The following is a 16,684-nucleotide window of genomic DNA, read 5'->3' as shown; positions in this document are numbered from 1 at the left end:
CGAAAAAATGAAAACAAACAATTTAATCCGATTTATATTGTAAAAAAAAAAATGTTAATTACGAGTATTTACACCCCCACCCCGCCCCACACACACACACACATTCCAAATGTTTCTTGCGAAAGAGTATCCCCCGCGGGAAGGGTGGCCGCCTCAATGATAATATGATTATTCAAAGTACCAGAAGTCTATCAAAATTAAATTTTAAAGTCAAATTATGGTATAAAATGCATGGACTGGAGAACCTCACAGTCAGAGAATGAGTGAATACTGAATACAAATAAAAAAAAAACTACAAAAATAGTTTCAAGTTAAGTGATTCAAGTCGGGAATCTTCTCTTATTGGGTCGAACTGCTACACTACTATATAATTGAAGGATTAACAGAGAAGAATAATATCTCCAAACACAAATCCTTACTAAGAAAATATTTCAACAAATTCCTGCATCAATTGGATCAGATCAGGAAGGAAAATGATTCTATTTTCGGACATGCCATAATCCACTTAAAAAATTGCACGCGCACAAAGTCGTCCTGGGTTCAGTAGAACATAGAACAGAGTCGTATATCAGGGGATGGCAATATTGTGTGCAAAAGTGTTCCATTCATTCATATTTCTTTTCATTTTTGTTTGTTGTGTGTAAATATTAGCACTATTTTTAGAGCTCGGTGGGAGGGTCCCATTCTAAAAGTAGTACCTACGTTCAAGAATGTATGACACGCATACAGCAATAATTCCATGTGGAACATCTGTCATCGTTCTAACGAGTGGCTCAAGGTAGAGTGCTCTCTTTGCCCTGGTCATCGTTTTCCGTCATCTCTTCTACAGTTCTGGCTAAGGCCTCCGCCACAACGGACTGACTAGTGATGCCTAAGGCCGAGTCGTTACCTTCGGAAGGTCTCGCATTGGGTTGGATCTTGTGTGTGGCATGTGCCACGCTGTTTTCCACAGGTTTGGCCCAGGTGGACGACATTGACAATGCCGTCAACAGCACCATCAACGATACAGAGCCCATCCAAGAACATCCCAGTGAGGTCCAAAAAGCGGTATGCACTGTGACTGCTGGTGAGATCAAAGCGTCTGCCGAAGCTGTTACTACAAAGACCCTAAAGGGAGTCTGTGGATCGGGTAGGATATGCAAACCGAATCAATCACATGGCATTTAACATTTTTTTTCTTGATCTAGACGAAATGAACTTGGCCTTCAAAAACCTAGAGACCAAACTTTACGCGGAGCTTCGTGAAATAAAATGGCTATTGGAGCAAGTGGCAATGGCCAATTCGGTGGAAATAAGCGCAGCCCCTCCTCCACCACCAGTGACGCAAAGGAATGCCCCTCCCAATAATGTCAAACTAGATGAAATTCTAAAGGCGATGGAGACAAAGGCTAGCACAAAAAAGATGCCCATACTGAAGGAGCTGGCGACGAACCATAACGCCTTGCAGGGAGTGCGAGATGAGGAGGTTAACAAGTTCAATAATACCATGCTGGCTGACCAGGACTTTAAATTGTTTACATACTACTGGAAGTTGGAAAATTTCACGAACAGAATTGAAGACCTTTCGACGAGCAGTGTCAATAGTCCTATATTTAGCATCAGAGGCGAGTGCTTTGCAATAACAACCCCATTATACCATGAGTAAGCCTTAGCTTATTTGATTACAGGCAAATCCCTTCAGCTGAGGTGCACCTTTCATCATTTGAATCGCGAGCTACTGAACCTACAGCTGGGCTATGCCCATGTCCTACCAGGCGATCAGAAGAACATTGTTTTAGATATGGGGGGAATATTCAAGACGATGAAACATTGGACGGACGGCACGCCATTTAAGCACAAAATCTCTATACTGGATCAGAATTACAGCCACCGGAAGGCAAAAGATCTCGGCTCACAGGAGCTGACCAAACTGGAGACGGGCTTTTCCATACCGCACAGTGCACTTCTGGGCAGCACGTACATCAAGCAGAACTCGCTGTTGATACAGATCATATTGTATTTATGAATGACAGAAACAAAATTTTATTCGGTTCAGATATTAAATCAAAGAGAGACCAAAACCACGTACTATAAGTTTATATTGAACAAACTTCGGGGTCGCTCACAGTTTACTGCGTGCACCCTTGGCCTTGATGTCGAGGAATGGCAATGCGATCGGATATAGTTCCTTGCACGACTTGAAGGCTACAATGTCGCTGATGCACTTGTGACGCTCCATATTTGTGATCTCCAGTGGCTCTTCCTCCTTAGACTCAGGCACATTCTCGTCCGTTTGCTTGGACACAATGTGCACGGACAGAACGCGACGCTCGCCCCCGTCCTTAGCTATGAATTTCTGCAGATGTTAAATGTTTGTTTAGCTGTTGAATCAAATATATAAATACTTGGATGTCACCTTGAAATAATCCACAAAGTCGGACTTTGAAATCTTGCGGAGTATTGCGACCTCGGCCTCCTCTCGCTCAAAGTGATACGTTTGCATGGCTATTTCGCCATAGAACTGGATGAATTGCTGGAATATGGTCTTCGGCTTCTCAAGCTTCTTAACGGCCAGCGCTTCTTTGTGACGCTCGAATTCATCCAAAGGCATGTCCTCAATGGCTTGCTATGGGAAACAATTGCTTTCACACTTAACATTTATTTAACATATAAATAATATCGTAGATTGCTTACCAGATACGTCTGTAGAAAGTTCTCGATACGATCTTCGATAAATGTCGGATGCTTTGCCGACTGCACAATGATGCGTATACCATTGGCACCGTTTACCTTACGGACGCCACTAAAGACAATATACCCGAGCTGCTCCTTGGTCCGCAGACAGTCGTAGCAGGGCTCGGACAGCACCTGAGACACTAGATTGACCATAATGTTTGTGTGATCCGTTTGTGCGCCACATTGCAGATAGAGCTGCGTGCAGGAGCTCTTGTGGTACTCGTTCTCCTTTTCAAAAAGATAGCTGTCGCCTATTCAAAGTAAAAACTCGTTTCAGAGTTAGGTTTAAAACTTTTTATCTATGTGGCATACCAGCTAAAAGCTTATACTCTCGTTTCTTGAGCATCTGGCGGGCTAGAATGGGTAGTTTAGAGGCATTGGTGGCCTCCAAGCGTGTGTTGACGCGACCAGCTACTTCGGTGGCATGCTGCTTGGTCACATTACCGAAAATAAAGCACTCTGTGTGCAGGCGTTGGAAGAACTCTTTGGCAAAGTTATTGACTCTATCGTAGGTGACAACTAAACGAATGAAAATAAGGCAGTTAGAAAAGGCAGTTTAAAGCGTTTAGGATACTTACGTTCCATAGCGTCCAGTAGCTCAACATTCGCCCAGGCATTTTCTGTCAATAACAAAGCCAAATAGTAGATGGAATGCTGATACGGTTGCTCGGCCTTAAAGTTTTTCAGTGAACGCACATATTCCTCCTTCAATATATCGAATCTTTTCTCATCCACGCGAAAGTCAAATAAGTGATCCAACAGTTTCTCCAGCAACACAACTTGCTTGTCACTGAAGCCATGAATCGTGAACTGCCAAAAGCATTTCTCATAATTAAATAATTGTCAAATAAACGGCCAATAAAGTAAATGAACGTACATCAATGCCACCTGATTTTCCCACAACATTTAGTTTTAAGTTTGCCAATTCCGCATCGTACAGATACTCGTTGAGCTGATCCTTTAAGAGCATAACCATCATATGATTTAAATTGCAATTGAGTGGGTCCAGGGAGGCAAGCGGATTGGACATATCGAACCGCATGCACGCCTTGGGCTTGTTAAACTGATTGTCCTGCTTGTGCCACACCCTCAAAATGGGCGTGTCCAGGATAATGGTCGGATGCTTGGGTCCGTCACTTGGAACATGGGCAATGTCGAAGTTGGTTGGTATAAAGCTGTTTGGCAGTGACAGTTTGAGGTTCTCATTCAGATCACACTTTTCCCAGCTCTGAAAGAATATCAGATATTATAATAATATTATGGACTAGGGAGCTAGCCCGCTACAAACACGCTTCGCTCTTGTGCTATAAATAAATAGGAGTAGGAGTAGGGCCCCAACATACTTGCACAATATCCGTGGGTATGCGCTCCAATCCGTACTTGGTTTTGTAGTAGGGCTCTGCCTGGTCACAGGTCGGCTCAAAGCTTTGGCTAACAATTACAATTCGACTTTTGGAGGGCCTCAACTCATCCAGTAGACCGTTAATCAAATCTGGCCGCCATTCGTTGCTCAAATATGGTGCAATGAGGACTTCTTCCAAGGGAAATATCTGCATGGAGGACACGGCATGCGTGACCAAATTCTCCGGCTGTTCCTTTTCCTTGAACCGAAACCTCATTTCATTTAGCTTAACGCATTCATCAAATATCCACTTCTTGGGACCCTCTTCGCGCAGCATGCGCAAATACTGAAATATAATATTCACAATATCATCCACATGCTCCTGGCCCTCCTGTGTTAGGTCCACCACAATGTCAAAGAACCCAAAGCCGTTTTGTGTGTTCTGATGTCCGGCCATTAGACTGCAAGAAACCACAATCAATATTTAGTTGAGTGCAACTCCATGGCAATGCATTGGGTAGAACACTTACTCATTGCACCAGCCCAGCCGTCGCAGCTCAGACAATATGCTTCCCTTTCCCTCGTGGCCGATAAGGTGTGTCAAATAGTTGTCGGGCTGTAAGAAACCACAATTATATCAAAATCTTTCTGAATTTGATTCAAATGGATATAAATAAGCCACACGCTTGTGGTACCTTGAACTTACGCCCGATTTGTAGAACTTTGTTAAATCGTCTGTGGTAAAGCTGATTGTCAACGAGCGGACATCTTTGATGGGGACTATTTTCACCTTCTGTCCGTAACGATCCTCTCCATACGGGTGACGTGGCCATTCTGGCACCGCCACGCTTTTGTTCTCGATTTCAGAGAACTTCTCCATGACCATGCTCTCCAGTTCGTTGAGGGATTCTGTAAATATTCATTTTGCATTTCTAAATAGCCCAAAGATAACCAAGAATACCTTTTCCAATGACAGCCAGGCACATTATGTTGGCCGAGTACCACTCTTTGTGGAATTTAAGCAGTTCCTCGCGCACATCAATGTTCATGGACTTGGGTATTTCGGAGAGCGTGGTCTTGTTGCCGCTACCAAATTTACTATACGCATGATCCGGCTTGGCCAAGTGCCGATGCACCTGTTTGATGCGCCACAGATCGCTGGGCAAATTCTTCTCATGCTCCGAGTTGACCTGCAACGAGTTTTTTGTTAGTGCCCATGTCTGGGTGAATCGAGGATGGAGTTGGGTATTTACTGCATTGATCTCCCTCTCTGTGGCACTGGGCGTGAACAGTGGAGCAATAAAGAACTGGGCAAAGCGATCCAAGGCTCCGTCAAGCTTGTCAGGTGCCACGTGGAAGTGGTACTTCGTCATGAGGGGATAGGTGGCGGCGTTGCTGCTGCCACCGCTCTGCGAGAGGTATGTCGTGTAGCCATTCTCATGCGGATACTTCTCCGTGCCCAAGAACAGCATGTGCTCGCAGAAGTGAGCCAGTCCGGGAAGATTTTGTGGGTCAGACATGTGGCTACAATTGACCCGATATGAATTAATTAACAAATCCCATCCACCTCGGGCAACGTACATACCCCACTTGAACGGAGAGTGCAGCAGCTGACACATCGGTGTTTGGATCGCTGATGAGCAGTACTTTAAGGCCATTTTCCAATTGAAGGCCTCGGTAGTCGCGGGTGTCCTGCTGCGATTTCTCGATGTTGTTTAACCTGCAGGATACATACTATATTTTTGTGAGATCATCAGCAAAGCGAACAGTTGTTACTTTACCGCAGAATTGGCTCCATTTGCTCTGGCTTTTTCGGTAATAGTTTTTGGGAATTTGTCTCGCTCAGAGTCATCTTGGATTTAGGAAACGAGCCAAATGATCGCTGAGCAGCTATAAACTGTGACTTTTGTGTATTCAATCTGCCAAATTAAATTATTTTTAAACTGTGGTGTCTTTGATGTAATGCACGAAACGAACCGTCGACTTAGAAGAGCTGTTATGGTGAAAATCGATTTTCTACAGGAAAAATACATTGAGTGGAGTATCTGTCAAATTGTTTCCGGCCTTAACTAGTGCCTATGAGAAGGATTCTCCGGTAAATTAATAAAATATAATTTTTTGCAAAATTTTTAATTACACTATTCGTTTTGCAACAACAATAACCATTAACATATGTACGTCAAGAGTTGCCACATCGTAAAAAAAATTCTGTTAAATATTCATATTGGATCGATATATAATACAGAAAAATATTTTTTAAAAGCAATCGATCTATCGCACTATATATTTTTAAAATGAGACGGTATATTTCATAGGGTCAGACGGTATATTTATTAGATGAATCCTTGGGGAAATGTAGGAAAAATATCCAATAACTACCAATTACGAAGTCTACAAAATAAAGCTCAGCTCTCTTTTGGCCAGAGTCACCATCCGTAGCACCATAAATTTCTACTCGCTCGCTCACCCATACATATAGAGTACATTGATGCATATGTATGTACATACATGATAGATTTGATTGGAAAAGCAACGGAAAAAGGGAGAGACGGTCGCGGGAGGCGCATCTAGTGGACGGACCAGAGGACAAAGTTCATCTTACGGGCTTTCCCCAATGGCTCCTATGTGTAGCGGATCGAGGACTCGCTGTCGACTGGCTGGGCAAGAAAATGTGCCTTAAAACTAGAAAATTTAGTTTAGTGCGGTGCAATATGCTTTTAAATATTGCCAGTTTAGGACACAGTGTATAGCTCATACACTTCTATTCATACTTTTATACTCTTCATTGTACTTTTGATTTCTTACAGTAAAACACCTCGTTGAGCGGTCTGCATATACTCTAGAGAAAAGGATATTGTAGAGTTGAGGAAATGTCTGTAATCTCAGGCTCCAATGAATGCAGAAACAAGTAAATATCTCAGCGAAAATTTTGCAGTTTATGGTCTTCTTACAGAGACCAAGAATAGGTATCGGGATCGAGATGTGTATATATACAGGAAACTTAATCCTATGCACAAATTGGTCTAAAACATGTTAATCTAAAAAAGGGCATTAGTAGTGTTTCAAATCAGCTAGGAAAACAAATTGTATTTAATTAATTAAATGAAATAGGGTATAACGGTGTCCATACTTATAGCGTATACCTGTTGACCACCAACAATTACGTAGAATTCCGAACACATTTACGTTTTATGCTTTGACCATTTTGGCTTAAACCATAATTTAGGCACAATCCAATAAAAAGGAGTACTTAAAAGTAGTTAATCTTGTAGAAAATATATTCATCAATGTGATAAAATTATATGTTTAGGACCGAGAGCCCTATCTAGCGAGTAATATTCAACCAAATATCAAAATCGAGGAATATAATTTCTGCTCATGGACAGGAACGATTAACCCATTGTAGCCCAGTGGTTATTAAAATACTCTCCACGAAAATGATGAAACTTAAAGAATTTTAGCGCAGTTTAGGTAAATGATATCGTGGTTTTTGTTTAAGCAAAGATAAAGGAGAAGATGGACCAACAAGAGTAATTATTATTCGTATTATTTTCCGTGGTTTAACTCTAGTTGTTATCCTGTTTAAATAAAGGGGGCTTAAGTGGGATAAGTTCGGTTTTTCATCGGTATATGTATATTTTGAAAATGAAACTGCATTTTATCCGTTTATTCTGGTACTCCGCATGAAATAAAAGCTAATGAGTCAACAACAGTGCAGCGGAAACGCAACGATGGCATTTTTCTTACCATGAGGCGCGTTTAACCAGGACCTTTGTTGTGGTTTATGTGTTGGTACAAAAATAAATGGCAATTTATTGTAAAAATGTTGTGCTTTAGTGTGTGTGTTGATGACAAGTGCAATACGCAAAAGTAAGAACATTGGGCCAAACGCGTACAATTTGAGCTTGTGAGGCAGATAGCTCAAGGTATGTGTTCACTGTATCTCATTTATTTAGTTGCTAATCATCCAGCTGGACCGACAATCAAATCAATTGCCAATACAAATTGTTTATTCACCGTGTGCACCCACACAGAGGTAATGCGTGCTAAAAAGTGCAAGTGAATGTCACATTGATGTTTTCTTCAGCATAAAAGTTGTAATTTATTTAATGCATGGCATGTACGATGGTCGTGTCCGGGGATGGATGGCTGTTTAAACGGTTTCCTTTCCTAAGATTTTCCTAAGAAAACCTCAGAGCAGAGCGTGAGTGTGAGGGAGCTTTAAGATCCACATACTATTTTATTAGTGTAGGTGCGCCGTGTTTGTGTGTGTTCGTGCTCGTGCTATGTGTGCGTGTGTGTGTTGGGGGGTAAGAGAAAATCAATAGGCAAGCAAAATAAAAAGGAGACATTTCGGCATTCACGAAAAGATGGCAATCAGAGCATGATGCATGACTAAGACCCTTATGTTACCCTATCTTTTGATCTAAAAACAGAATAACCTCTGGAATTTCAGCTAAATTAAACCTAGATTACCCATAATTAAGTTTCTTTCTATCTTTGTTGACAATGCAACCGACCGACCTCTTTAATTGCTATCTCCTTTGGCGTAATTTGCGATAATATTATTTACTTGACTTGACTTGAGCCTCCCGCTTCATAAATTACAATTATAAGTCAAGATTGTGCCAAAAAACAAAAACAAATCAAACGAAGCCCCAGCGCTTGTTCTTGTTTTCTTTTCATTATCAATTGATTGTTGAAAGTCTCGAATTGTTAATCTGTTGTTTAAACTCCAACTACAGAAGTTCTAGTACTTTTGTGTTCGATCGAAAAATGTTAAAACGTTGCTAGCTGCCGTGGGTATCGATTGCTTCTTCCTATGTTTGATTTAATTTGAATTGTTCCAATTCCAAAAATAGACTGAAGCTCTCGATCTCAAGATCGCCCTCAGGATCGCCCGACAATCCAGATCTTACACATGCACTGTCTGGTGTGTGTGGTCTCTTTGTCGCTGAGGTTTGAGCGCAGATATTGTTATTGCAGCTCCAATTAAATTCAATTAGAGACGAGACCAAAAGAGCTGCTTGGACGACAGCCAGTGCGTGCCTCGGCAGGGGTCAATGCATTGTCATTTTGTATGAGAGAATCGTGTCACGCGTAGCTCTAAAAGAGATCATTAAAAAATGCGTGTCTCTTCTGTAGTAACCTAACAATAAATGACTGACCTAAAGTTTATAGGTAATTTTTCCTATCAAATGTAGGTATTTAAAATTCAAACTTTTTTTCACAAAAGAAAGGGGCTGGATAGTTCTCCAGTCGAGCATATCGACTTCAGAGTTCTTACTGCGTCTGTGTATTATTAATTAATTATCATATCTCGACTTCACGAGATTGTTGAATAAAAACTTAGCATGTGCCCTCGAATTTATCCAATCTGAATCGATTTGTAAAGCAACAGCAATATCCCACTGTATGGAAAGATTCTTAATTGTGGCTTGCTTTACGCCTTTTACTGGTTTCCATTGAAAAACGTAAACATAGCAGAACAGGTACAATTATAACTCTAGTGACGAAAGCACACCCTACCGTATGGTAACGGTATGGCCGACAGGGTTACACTTGATTAGCACATGCCGAAAATGGATTTTCTCCTCCTAATATCGTTAAACCAATGAATAAGAAGACAAGCTTTAGTCGAACGTCTATTCCGCAACACAAAAATACAAAATGTTCATAAGGGCAGGAGGAAATATCTATAACTAATTTCTTTGTTCGTTCCGCGAGTAATAAGTATACGATCTTCGAAAGCAATCTATAACTTCCATAATCTACTGATCTACATATGTACTTATACCATATTTACATAGAGAAAAATTAGTTGATTTGCTTTTTTTTTTTCTTTTTATAGTCCAGAATCCAGTTGTGGGAACCCCGAACCCGAGCCCGAACCCTTTCAGTTGGCTTCCTGTCGAACATGGATAACGAACAGCCCCATCAAGAGCTGGTTAAGTGCGTACTGGTGGGAGACACAGCAGTGGGTAAGACGCGACTTATCTGTGCACGAGCCTGCAACAAGCATGTTTCGCTCTCGCAGCTGCTTTCCACGCATGTACCAACCGTGTGGGCTATCGATCAGTATCGCATATACAAAGACGTAAGCTGCAACGTTCTTACATGTATGCATTCCATATAATTCCTTTATTATCTTCAAGGTACTTGAAAGGTCATGGGAGGTGGTCGATGGAGTGAATGTCTCGCTGCGGCTGTGGGATACATTCGGCGATCATGACAAAGACCGACGGTTTGCTTACGGACGGTTGGTCAACAATTCTATAGAATGAATGCCTTTTTAGAGCGTATCTAATCTTTTGCGCTTTTCTTTGGCAGATCCGATGTGGTGCTGCTGTGCTTCTCCATCGCGAGCCCCATTTCATTGCGAAACTGCAAGGTTATGTGGTATCCCGAAATACGACGCTTCTGTCCCGATGTGCCCGTGATACTCGTGGGCTGCAAAAACGATCTACGTTATATGTACCGCGATGAGAATTATCTTTCATATTTTGGTGAAAAGGGTACATTTGTGCGGTATGCTATTTTACACACCTCAAGCACAAGTCCCATCGTTTACCTTTTTCTGCCTCTTTTTGTTTGTTTTAGGGCCGCCCTAAAGAGCGACCTGGTCATGCCGGACGAGGCACGAGCTGTGGCCAAGGAGCTGGGCGTTGCCTACTACGAGACCAGTGTCTTTACGTACTTTGGCGTGAATGAAGTGTTTGAGAATGCCATCCGTTCGGCGTTGATTGCCCGGCGTCAGCAGCGGTTCTGGATGACAAACCTGAAGAAGGTGCAGAAACCGTTGCTGCAGGCACCGTTTCGGCCGCCAAAACCGCCGCCACCAGAGGTCACCGTGATGGTGGGACACTACCGGCAGGATATCTACAACATGTTCCTGTCGCAAGCCTACACAGACCTCATCCTGGTGGGGGCAGGGGGAACCAAGTTTGCCGTGCATAGATTTATGCTATCTGCCGCATCTAGTACATTCCAGCGTCTTCTGAGCACAGAGCTAAGCGACATGGGAGGTCGCAGTAGCAGCGAGTCCAGTATGGTCAGCTCAACGTTCGGAGAGGCGACCATTGCGGACTTTAACGACGACACTGAGTCTCTTATCCGCTACGAATCCCGAACACAGCGGTATGTGATGACAGTTGTCTTTGAATATGGAACCTGGGCTAACAACCTTTATTTTTGTATGGTCACAGGATGTGGGAACATTTGAAGCGGCGCTCTAGCTATCAGGCCCTGCCTCTAGAGTCAAAGCATTCCAACGATCTGTACAGAGAGCTACATCATCCTGTTCTACAGAGCATACGCCTAATGCAGGTGGAGAACCAGCGTGGCGTGAACGGACTGCAAACAATTGTGACGCTCAGCAAGCTCATCTCGCCCCAGGCCCTGCACCAATGCCTCAGGTTTATTTATACGGGCACCATTGACAAAAGCTGCAACAATCTGCAGGTAAAGAAAGCCCACCATTCTGCCTCCATGGTGACATTTTCAATCGATTGTGCTTACTGACAGGAAATCAGAGATGCCGCCGATTTGTTAGAACTTCCGCAATTGACGCAGCTTCTGTCCAAGCCACAAACTGTTATGGACAGCTCCTCCAGTGATGAACCAAATCCGCACATTTGTCTTGTAAGCTATGCCTTCTGATTATGTCTATTTCGATTTAACTCGCTCCTTGCTATTTCAGCGCATCAAAGAAAGTCTGGAGCGTCATTGCATTGGGGACGGCTGCTTCAGCGATGTCACCTTCGAGTTGGATGACGGTTTAATGAAGGTAAGAGGATATATATTTGGAGAAGAGGTAGCCACGTCCGTGCTCCGAGATTTATTTATTGTTCGACAACCGCTGTCTACCAGACGCACAACCGCAATATGATACATTTTTTTTTTTAATGTTTTTTAAACGGCAAGGGCCGCGACTCTATGTTTATACCCGATCCTGAGTTAGTATATGTACATGTGAGCTTTTTTATATCTGCCTCTTTTTTCTCTATACTCACAACAACACCAGCTGTTTTATCTCGCTCCCCTCCGCCAGAGCGCGCACACTGCATGAGGAAGAGTGTGACAGACAGAAAAAAGGGGGAGAGAGAGAGAGAGAAAATTAGTAAGCGCGTGAAAGGCGTAGCGTTGCCACTGCACTTTCATTTGTTCCTTCTGTCTATAAAAATGATCCAATCTTATCCAGATTAGGGAATCTGGTGGATATGATCATTCTCTATGATTCTGCAAGGAAGGGGGCGGGACAAACATTTTGAAACAAACTGGATTCAGTGTGATATCACAGAGGTCTGTACATCAAATTTGGTTACTCTAGAGCTCTAAGAACTAGGCGTGAAACAAGACGGACAGACCGACAAAGCTCTATCGACTCGGCTATCGATGCTTAGAGGAATATACTTGTCTGTACTTTATGGTGTCGGAAACGCACCACTTGCACCACAAATCGAATATACCGCTATACTCTTTAAGTATCGTGTATAAAAACCCTGCCCACGTCTACTTTAAAATATTTTTCTTCGGTAAATTTTGTAATTTTTACAGGCACACCGGGCTGTACTGGTGGGACGGTGCGACGTGATGCGCGCCATGCTGCTAGGCGACTTTCGCGAAGCTCATTCCAATGTGGTAAGAGTCTTAGATGAGGCTGCAGTAGTAGGATTTGCTATTATGTGTGTGTGTGTGTGTTTATTAACAAGCTCAAGTTTCTTTGTGTGTTAGATCGTATTCCCTGGCGTTACAATCTACACATTCCATAAGCTACTGTGCTATCTGTACACTGACCAGATTCCACCTATTTCGGCCATCAAATGTCTCAATCTGCTAGAGCTAGCCAATCGATTATGCCTGCCGCGTCTGCTCAATCTAGTTGAGTGCCGAGTCATCGAGGATCTCACACTAATTTCACAGAACGAAACCAATGAAACAGTGGATCATTGCTTAAAGTTGCTGGAGCCAGTAAAGGTTAGTATTTGGCAATTGTGAAGTATTTGCATTACTAATTGTGTTTTCCCTCGCAGCTGCACAACGCACATCAGTTAGCCGAATGGTGCATGTCGTATCTGTGCGTCAATTACAACATTATTTGTAAGTTCTCACTCAAGGGCCTGAAGGCGCTGCACCAGGATAATCAAGAATATTTGCGGGAACATCGCTGGCCACCCGTGTGGTATCTGAAGGACTACGACTACTATCAGCGCTGTTTAAACGAGCTGAACAAGGAAGTAAAGCTAAAGAGCTCGCGTCGAGACTCGCCCAGCGATGACGAGGGCTGTTTGTGCTTTACAGGAGGTAAGTGGTCACACACTCTTCATTCTATCTCTCCCACATCCCACATCCCAACATGTGTACCCAGACACCTACAAAAGTTCAGGCGAGTTAAGGCTTCAATCGAGATTGGTTTTCGCACACAATTTTTTATGTTTTTAACATACTTAAAATTACTTTAGTGTTGGAAAAAGTCGACGACGGCGGTTTTTACTTATGTATATAGTTTCGTCAGTTCTCTGAGGCCTAGTTACGATTTTCCGTTTGTTATAATTTCCTTGCTCTCTCATGTAAAAACTCAAATCCATCTTCGCGATAATTAATGTGCAAAATTGGGAAAAAGTGTTCTCTTGCTGGCTGCTAGGTAAATCGAAGCGAGGTACGGGCGGAGAAAACAGCGGGACCACAGCGGGGCCAACGGGCAACAACAGCACATCCGATAATCAAATCTTCAATAGCACGGCCAACTCGATAAACCATATTGATCTTGAGGCTGACATGGATCTGAATCTCTGACACCCGGCCCTAGGGCAAGGAAGGTTCGTAAAACATAATGAAAGAATCATAATTCACCTAATAGTTTTTGTTTATTTGCAGATCACTGCGTTTTATTGTCATCCTGCCGGTACTGATCTGCTTTATCTGTACGATTTTAAGTATTTTGATACTTTTCCAAATCCACACATAACAAACCCTATGGGACTGGACTGGGAGTGGCGTGTCTGCAATACATAGGAGCGCAAATTTGCCTTAGTGATTATTAGATTTATACATATATAAGTACATATATGTATATATAATATATAAAGGCCGAACCTGAACAAAGAAGCATTTCGAAAAGTGCTTCGGATTTCTTATATTTATACGCCTATACATATATGTATATATTATGCAAAGCATGGTACGAGTACTGGAGTATTGGAGCGGCACATGCACCTCGGGCGATGCGAAGCATTTCGCTGTATTGCCTTACAATATATTGGATGTACACTTTTCTCGTTCTGTATATGATACTATAATGGATAGGAAAACAAAGCATGTATGTCTCGTGTATTTTCGAATTCCTACTTATGGAAACATTTGTCTAGCCATAGCCATAAGCCATAGTTTATTATAAGGACGCATTTTGTACAGAATGAAAATAGAATAAAGCAAACTATAAACGTACTTTTCGTGCGGAATCTCTTTAATGCACAAATCAAACACCAAAGTTTTTGGTTTTTTTGGCATAGCTTAAATAAAAATTATACAAAAAAAAAACTCTAATACAAAGATTTAACTATGCGCTGCTAATACTCTTGCAGTAGTTTTACGGTTCTGGTACTTGGTAGAGAGACGCTAGCATCCTCAACTTCAAGGTTTGCCAACATTTCAATCATCTCTTGATCACTAATTACGACCTCTAGTCTCTCGTTGTTGTTGATAACGGCTGCATTCGATACTGAATTAGTTTCCCCACACAGAGCGCGCAGTTCATTTTCGAGCTGCTCATCTTCCTGGGTGGAGGCTGTATCTACCACGCCATTGGACAGGACATCGTGGACCTCTCTGTGCTGTTCCAGAGTTTCTTGCACATCGGCCAGAACTTCATCGACATTGTCGTACTTGAGGCCAGAGTTGGAGAGAATTTTTTGCAATGTGCTGGAGCCAATTTTATATGCATCGCGAACTACGCCACTGTTTTGGGCCTCTTCCACGCTAGAAAGGAGCAATTCAATGTTGTATAGTGCAAGGCTGCGTCGCTCTGAAAATCACAATCGAAAGAGTTAAAGAACTGTAGCCAAGGCTAAGAGGGATCATTTACACTACCATGATTCTTTTCAACCAGATGCCTTTTGCGAAGGTACGTCTTGGCCATTTGCCGCTTATTCTCCTTTATGTACTGACGCGCCTTCTCGTCGTTTGCCTTGATTTCCTCCTCTAGGTTCTGCAGCTGCTTAAGTAGATCTGCTTGTGTGATCTGTAGACGGTGAACGCCAAGATCTAATTCATTAATGCTAAGATCGTCTGTTTCCTTGACTACATTGAATAAAGTTAGGGATCAGTATTGGCTCTCCGTTATAGTCAGTGTCTCAGCACTTACATGGTATTTTTATTAAATGAATGCTACGAGCTTGCTTTTCGGTTTTGAACTCCAACCCAACCAGATGACGGGCATGCAGGGTGATCAGGCAAGCAAAGATATCCTTCTCCGTATGGATGCGAATGTGATGGACGTCGCAAAGGGACTTGAACGCATCAAAATGGAACAGTTTTCCTCGGTTCTCGGGCAATATCTTCTTAATCATAAGGCCGCAAATGTCCTGGGTGCGAATGAGTCAACGATTGTAAGCAGTTAAAGTTATTGTGTGTTCTCCTTACATTTAAAACTTCCAGATGTATCCATTCCACTAGTTTCGTCGCCTCCACATCCTCGCCCACAACGCTGTGCTTTAACTTGAGCCAGCTCCAGGATAAAGGACGTTTTACCAGGCTGTTTATCAGCCATCCGGTCCAGCTATTTTCTGGATCATGATCGGTGCGCGGTCGGATCTGATTCTGCTGGTACATCTCCGATAAAACTGTATCGAGACAGGCAGGCAGTTGGTCGCCTCTCATGAGTTTTAGTTGCAGGTCCCGCAAACTAAACGTGATTTGGCCCCAAAACTTGAGGTATTGCGTTATAAGATCTTTCCAGAATTTCATCTTTGTCTCATAATCTTCAATGTTTAAATGACGCGGGCGAAACGTTGCGAAATGAATTTGCATAATTCCTCCGTCTTCCCAGCAAGCAGGGAAACTAAATTTTGATTTTTCCGTATCAAGAGCCATTGCGCTCAGTTTTTAAATCCACTTTCCAGATTAAATAAATTAAGTGCCTGATTTCTTGTTTTTGTTTTGTTCCGTGTCTTGACAGTTTTACCAGCTGTTTTGCAGTGTTGGAAAGTTTAAAAAGAAGAATTTAAATAAATAAAATAAGAACACATACACAAACACACAAACCCATTACAGTAACTTCAAAATGAGCCCGTAATATATGGGCCTCGTTCTGGGTTTCAGCACTAACCTTACAGTATATAATGTATGTAAACATATACATATACAATACATTTTACATAATTAAATATTACGAAATGTCAACAAGATGTTGAGCCGTTATGGAGTATAAATTTTTGTATCTATTAAACACCTAACAGCACTGGTACCATCACTTACTCTTCGGTATACTTTGGCCTGGAAATTGAGATGATATACACATGATATACAGATGAATACACTATAAAACAGTGTATTTTCTTGCTTATTTTGAACCGGAACAAGAAATGCTTTTCCCAAATGCCAAGGAAAATGACACTGATGATGAATATA

General features: G+C 42.2%; 4 protein-coding genes across 5 annotated transcripts; 2 read left to right on the top strand and 2 right to left on the bottom strand.

Moving 5' to 3' along the window:
- Nucleotides 1-644: 644 nt before the first annotated feature.
- Nucleotides 645-2,249, top strand: LOC108152751. The gene is made up of 3 exons (XM_017282309.2): nt 645-1,129; nt 1,188-1,604; nt 1,668-2,249. The coding sequence occupies exons 1-3, from the start codon at nt 868-870 to the stop codon at nt 2,003-2,005; spliced, it is 1,017 nt and encodes a 338-aa protein (XP_017137798.1). The 5' UTR covers nt 645-867; the 3' UTR covers nt 2,006-2,249.
- LOC108152750 (insulin-degrading enzyme) lies at nt 1,999-6,270 on the bottom strand. Its single transcript, XM_017282308.2, has 15 exons — nt 6,195-6,270; nt 6,035-6,133; nt 5,839-5,976; nt 5,643-5,777; nt 5,311-5,581; nt 5,019-5,247; nt 4,764-4,966; nt 4,588-4,673; nt 4,059-4,518; nt 3,593-3,943; nt 3,294-3,525; nt 3,028-3,234; nt 2,674-2,966; nt 2,396-2,605; nt 1,999-2,335 (listed from the first exon to the last, which is right to left on the bottom strand). The coding sequence occupies exons 2-15, from the start codon at nt 6,088-6,090 to the stop codon at nt 2,102-2,104; spliced, it is 3,105 nt and encodes a 1,034-aa protein (XP_017137797.1). The 5' UTR covers nt 6,091-6,133; nt 6,195-6,270; the 3' UTR covers nt 1,999-2,101.
- A 1,427-nt stretch (nt 6,271-7,697) lies between these two features.
- Nucleotides 7,698-14,503, top strand: LOC108152652 (rho-related BTB domain-containing protein 1). Of its 2 annotated transcripts, none has more exons than XM_017282145.1 (13): nt 7,698-7,983; nt 9,909-10,154; nt 10,213-10,316; nt 10,388-10,585; nt 10,658-11,194; nt 11,263-11,518; nt 11,582-11,698; nt 11,757-11,843; nt 12,614-12,697; nt 12,791-13,033; nt 13,090-13,360; nt 13,701-13,875; nt 13,934-14,503. In XM_017282145.1, the coding sequence occupies exons 2-12, from the start codon at nt 9,975-9,977 to the stop codon at nt 13,850-13,852; spliced, it is 2,229 nt and encodes a 742-aa protein (XP_017137634.1). In that variant the 5' UTR covers nt 7,698-7,983; nt 9,909-9,974; the 3' UTR covers nt 13,853-13,875; nt 13,934-14,503. The 2 variants fall into 2 exon arrangements, with proteins under 2 accessions (XP_017137634.1, XP_017137633.1); XM_017282144.1 differs by having other exon boundaries at nt 7,699-7,983; nt 13,680-13,875.
- Nucleotides 14,502-16,676, bottom strand: LOC108152653 (charged multivesicular body protein 7). Its single transcript, XM_017282147.2, has 5 exons — nt 16,532-16,676; nt 15,698-16,241; nt 15,420-15,639; nt 15,146-15,355; nt 14,502-15,080 (listed from the first exon to the last, which is right to left on the bottom strand). The coding sequence occupies exons 2-5, from the start codon at nt 16,145-16,147 to the stop codon at nt 14,626-14,628; spliced, it is 1,335 nt and encodes a 444-aa protein (XP_017137636.1). The 5' UTR covers nt 16,148-16,241; nt 16,532-16,676; the 3' UTR covers nt 14,502-14,625.
- Nucleotides 16,677-16,684: the final 8 nt, after the last annotated feature.

The sequence above is a fragment of the Drosophila miranda genome, chromosome XR (assembly GCF_003369915.1).
Source record: "Drosophila miranda strain MSH22 chromosome XR, D.miranda_PacBio2.1, whole genome shotgun sequence".
In the NCBI taxonomy this organism is placed as follows: domain Eukaryota; kingdom Metazoa; phylum Arthropoda; class Insecta; order Diptera; family Drosophilidae; genus Drosophila; species Drosophila miranda.
Note: the sequence above shows the minus strand (reverse complement) of the source record. Positions and strands in the feature narration are given on the sequence as shown.